At 44.5% G+C, this 5,808-nt stretch overlaps 1 protein-coding gene across 1 annotated transcript in view; it reads left to right on the top strand.

The window, feature by feature from the left end:
* The window catches only part of LOC138968706 (uncharacterized), a 27,130-nt gene extending 21,576 nt beyond the window's left edge, over window positions 1-5,554 (top strand). Inside the window, exon 11 of the mRNA XM_070341322.1 lies at window positions 1-5,554. This exon is cut by the window's left edge and continues 67 nt beyond it. Coding sequence (XP_070197423.1) covers window positions 1-236 — 236 coding nt within the window. The 3' untranslated portion in view covers window positions 237-5,554.
* The last annotated feature ends 254 nt before the right edge of the window (window positions 5,555-5,808 follow it).

The following is a 5,808-nucleotide window of genomic DNA, read 5'->3' as shown; positions in this document are numbered from 1 at the left end:
TCAACTTCTGGTGCCAATGTCGCCGATGTCGTTTTGAGGGAGACCAGCCGACTATGTGCACGCAGTGCGGGGCCAAAGCCGAACCGACTAAGAAGTTCCCCACCTGTGGAAAATGCCACAAAGCTTGGTACTGCTCGACCAAGTGCCAGCGTGAGGCCTGGGGTCAAGGTCACAAGGTCATCTGCCAGACCAAGCATTCCGTTGTGTCTTCCCCACAAGATTATGAAGTCTGTTGATCGCTTTGTTTTGATTGTGTTGTTTGTTTGTGTTTGCCAGAATGTTATGACTACCTTCTTCCATGAGTTGTCAGTTGCGTTGCATGTCATTTGAATGCATTTAACCCCGGGGTAGGTTGCCTAACAAGGAGGCTGGAACTTCTTTTTAAAGTAACTGACGTAGGTTGTGGGTTGAATGGAACACAACTAACCTTGATTAAGACCTTCCTTTATCCAAATACTACATCCCATTCCCAACTCCCAAACAGATTTGTATGACTGGTTGACCATTCTAAAGGAAACACATTTGGTTTCAAAGGAGTGGATCACCCGTGCTATTGGCCAAGCTGGGAACCAAAAGTGTCAAACCATGTGTAATTCTTGTGAAGGCTTTTCTCATCCCTGTTTGATAAGAAGAGAAGAGGCTGCAACTACTCCGCTTCTTAACATGAGATGTGTGAAGAAAAGACATTCGAGTAAATGGAATAGTAGGTGTGTACTTCAAAGTGCGTGTCCGCGCGTGCATGTGTGTGTGTGTGAGTGCGGTGTGTGTGTGATAATACGACATATCGGGGAGAGTTACTGATTGCGTACCTGTTATCCATATCGTACCACCCCCATTCCCGCGAAATGACGAATGCCTGAAGCCCCTGCTGAAGTGTGGGGAGAACCCCGTAGGAAAGAAGCATTCTTCCGGTGTCAACATGGCAGCTAGCGAGAAAACCACCAGCAAGAACGAAAAATTCACTTTTTTCGCATTTTGATGTTATTTTCGTAGTGACAAATTTGTGTGACTATGCAAAGACTACACCACTGAGCAAATTAACTTGACTATACATTAATACCTTGTTCAGTGTAGGCTGCATTTGGATCAAAACATTTGCCTTTGCTTTACATGTAGAAGGCTAGATCTACTTATTGTCCAGCCTACCGAAGTCACGCATATCGTACCAGCCAGAGTCTTGATATAGTACCGGTGGTACGATAACAATGACTTCTGGTACGATATGCAGGATGACACAACCTCCTATTAATTGCCAAATGATCCATTTAGGAGTACTTATTAAGAAGTCTGAAGCCTGAAGTTGTTTCAGAAAAATGCTTTCCCCCTCGAACTGGACATCAGAGGACATGAAAAAATGTCTGGCAGCCATTGCAAACGGAATGGGGTTCAGCGCTGCTTCACGAGTTATTGATATTGTACCACAAGGTCACTAATATCGTACCCCTAGTACGTTATAAGTGACTGACAGGTACGCATTACAGAACTGGTCTTGTAATTCGTACCATTTGGATGATTTTTTTAAATCCGTACTGAAACCAAGTTTGCGTTTTTTTCATTGAAAACAATATACGGAACGTTGAAGGCACAGGAGATGAGTGTTTATGGACAATTTGAAGTGCCTAGCATAAAATGGTTGCGTTATAGAGCTGTTTGTCCTTAAGTGGTACGATATCAGTAACTCTCCCCTACAGAGTACACCTCATTGCAACAAAATGTATCTGTGTCACGATCCCCCAAAAGCAAACCTTGCCTCCTCCTCCTCCCCCCCCCCCCCTCAAAAGTCGGCAGAAACTTGGGAATTCGGTTTTTTCTCTGTGTGTGTGTGGCGTTGTTTTGTTATTGTTGTTGTTGTTTTTAGAGCATTGTGATTGTGTACCCCAGCAATTTTTGTTGTTTTCTTGTTTGCTGGTTTTTGAAAGTTTTATTTTGACTCGGTGAAAGACGTTCACTGTTTTGGAAAGGTGCTACTCGAACCAGAGACATACATACACCTGAGCGGGTAACAGGAATAGACGATGTTGGGAAATAAACAAGGTTTATATTGAATAAACAAGGTTTATATTGACAGTGCACATGGAAGAGTTGCGCCCCTTAGATATGAAGCAAATATTGCGAGTGATAATTATGTTGATTAAAGCGATCGTGATCGAGCGCCACACTAACAGTTAAACTCCGATGCGCATTTTGGTCACTGAGTGTCCGCTCGATATGACAACCCCTTTTTTTTCTCGAAAATATCATTATGCACATCTAAACTCACGACCACTGCCGCCATAATCGCTTGGCTGCCTGGTGATTGAACTGAGACGCCGTGTCAGTGTGTTGACGGCTTGCAGTGACATCTGTCCACTGATAAACAGACGTGGCCACTTTATTGTTGGCAGCCAATTACAAGATCATAACAGCAATGTACATATTTTCGACAGTCGAGAGAGAGAGGAGGGGGGGGGGGAAGAGAGAAGGGGCGAGAGAGGGAGAGAAAGAGACGTCATATCAGTGGACGGAGGCGGGGGCACTGCGTTTTCAGTGACAGCGGCTCGCTCGATATAAACCTGAGCCAGGCGGCGGGGAGATATGCCTTAGCGTATCAACAACTCTTGTCCCAAATAGAAATAGTTTCTGAGAGGACGTAAACTCCCCCCTCTAGTTTCCTAGAGGAAAAAGCCATACCGGGGAGATATAGCTCAGTCGGCAGCGGTGCCAGTTCGCTTTAAAACAAGCTGACGCTATCAGCGTGGCCGGGTTCGACTGACCCCAGATTCGGCAAAAATTTCCGAGAACCAACTTTGAGCAGACAGTGTCCAAACTGCCGGGCAGTGTCCACACATGCGTATGATAAAGATCCGTACGGCGAAAGTCTCAAGCCTCGAAAAACACACGCATGCAGGAAAATACAACAAACACTGAATACACGATTTTCGGAAATAACTGTGTCACGTGGTTCGTGTACACGTGTATGAGACACATCCCCTCGCTACGCACTGAGTCAGTGACTGGCCTATACTTGGGAAATAATGTCACGTGGGGAAACTTTCCCATGCGATATCACAGGCCAGTCACTAGCGAGGGGTGTGTAGCATACACGTTTACAGGAACCACGTGTCGTAAGTTTGTCCGAGAAAAATCAAGGTGACTCACTCTTTCACAACCAATACAAAGCCGACAGAGTTATTTCCTTTTTGTCGCAGCAGCAATTACCTTGAGGGAATTCCCTAAGGACAATAAAATATACCAAATATTGACTGATTCAAAAACATGCAGATTGGGGCTCACTGTTCACTGTGACGATAATTATCAGCATGCTTACACCTCCCCTCTCCTCCAAGGCAGGGGCGGATTAGGGGGGGGGGGGGGGGGGGCGGTAACAGGGGTTCCGGAACCCCGGCTGTCAAAACAAACAAAAAAATCAATACTAACTTTAAAAGAAATATATTTAACTAGAATGAATACCCGCTTCGCCGGGTAGCCGGCTTCGCCGGGAAGAAGTACTTAGAGCCGTACGCCGGCTTCGCCGGGTCCGAACAATGGACCCGCCAAGCTTAGGTCCCTCCCAGATTCGTGGAATGGGAACAGCACGAAAATGATTCAGTGGCCATAATGCCATTCCTGACCATATCGAGTCCCATCCTTGTCGACGAATGTAATCACCTTTGGAGGCGAACTCTACTCAAACAGGACTGAGCAAGTTAGAGCTTATCTCTAAGCCCTTTTGAACTGTTATGGCTTCTCAAAGGAAGCCCAGTACATAAAATTACACAAAAGCCGCCAGACCACATCACAAACAGAACTGAACAATGCACAGGTGTTGCTCACATAGAGAGAGACACACACACACACACACACACACAAACACAGAGAAGCCGTATCTATAGAGAGATAGATGACAGTGTATTTTTCGCGTGGCTATAAATTGATTCGACCTTTGCACTTTTACAGTGAGGATGATTTACGGGTCCAATTTACGTTCTGGACACTGCGGTGACCTTCTAAAAATAGTAACAGAACGCCGGGAATATCCGAAGATGCCCCCTTCATACAAAAGTGCACCATACGAAGGAAGGGAGGTAAACGCTGAAAACATGGAGAAGATGAGAAGATAAGGAAGAGTTACTTATAATGGTGAAATGAACACAAAAACCAAATTCGGTTCAGCGCTGCGCGCTGAGAGCACGTGTTGAAATATCTCATCGATGATATTGTGTCCGGGGTGTAGCTGAATACGGTGTCCAAATTTGAAAAAGATCCACCGAGAACTTTGGCTTTGGTGTGTCGGTATGGGGGCCCGGGTAGCTGAGGTGGAACCAAAATAGCTGAGGTGGAACCAAAATCGGTTCAGCGCTGCGCGCTGAGAGCACGTGTTGAAATATCGACCAGGTTCAGTGTGTCCTGTACCGGGTCTACCTGAATATGCTCACCAAATTTGAAGCAGATCCATCGAGAACTTTGGCCGTGCATCGCGAACTCACACACAGACACACAGACACACACACAGACACACAGACACAAGTCGTATATATATATAGATGAGTGGCTGCTGACACCAGTTGATCATGTTTAAAATCAAGGATAAGCCATAAATTGTTCATAAAATAGCTAAAACTCTTCCCAGACCCCCCCAACGGGGCCTTGCCCATGTACCCCACAAGAGGTCTACCCCTGGACCCCAGGTTGTAACCCCCCCGCCCCCCCCCCCCCCCTCTGGCTTAACTGCTCCAGAACAGAACAGAACAACTGTTTTGCTGCAGAAAATAAGATGCTTAGGCGGATCATAGACCTATAGGTCCCTGGCGGATGATGACAAAATGCGGTTTTCAGCTGGGGGGTTTCTGACGCATTTAATTTATTCTGCAGTAAAACCGAATACCGGTAGTCATCATCCGCTAAGGATAGATAGAACTCTTTTACAGCGCATACAAACCCACACAAACGGAGTTATTTCCGGAGTTATTCCATTGTTTAGATTGAGAAAAATCGTTTTGATTGTTTTGATTGTTTTGATTGGAGTGACATGTATAGAGTTTATGGATTTCAGCATTGCACTTCGTGTTTTTTTGTGTAGAAATGGTTTGTCCTGGTTTTTAGAATACAGTGCCTTGTTTTGCATTTGTTGTGTTACAAAACTCGAGTATTTTGATTTTTAAAGTTAGGTCCGTGTTTTCTTGGTTTGAACTTTGAAGAGTGTTTCCTTTACTGTTTAATTAAATCTTTTTGCATGTGTAAACCTGACCATATCACAATGTCTCTCTTGACTGGGTATGAATCATGATGGACATTAATCTACTCTGTACAGCGGGGAAAATGTCTGTATTGCTCGACATACATTGTTACAGATTGTTCAGATTTACAAATTCCCAATAGTAAGTACATTTACATGTGTCATACAAGTCTCAAAATGAATACTATTTAAAAATACCTGTGTCTGGTCATTTGCCTGTACACGCGTGTGATACTGTTTCCCCTGCAGTGCCTTCTACCCAGCCGATTGTTCTTGTCAAGTTGTTGGATTGTACATGGTTTCCAGAAAAATAAATTTATTTTTTCCTCCCGATTAAAATGCCTAAATGGTGCTTCTCCTTTTATTTTGCAAAGGAATATGATTGCGTGCAGGATAAAAAAAAAGTTTAAAAAAGGTGTATGTGTGTGTGTGCGGCAGGTGTGTGTGTTCGTGCGTGTGTATAATATGGCCAGCTTGCACAGCAGGATATTAATATTTAGTTTACGTACCCAAGGACAATCAATTTCATGTACACACCAGAATCTGGATACAGCAGCCTATTTGGCGGTTGAGGGTTCATTTGGCTGTAGAGG

This window comes from Littorina saxatilis, linkage group LG1 (genome assembly GCF_037325665.1).
Source record: "Littorina saxatilis isolate snail1 linkage group LG1, US_GU_Lsax_2.0, whole genome shotgun sequence".
Taxonomy (NCBI): Eukaryota; Metazoa; Mollusca; class Gastropoda; order Littorinimorpha; family Littorinidae; genus Littorina; species Littorina saxatilis.
The sequence above is the reverse complement of the archived record's forward strand: the minus strand, read 5'-3'. Positions and strand labels throughout refer to the sequence as shown.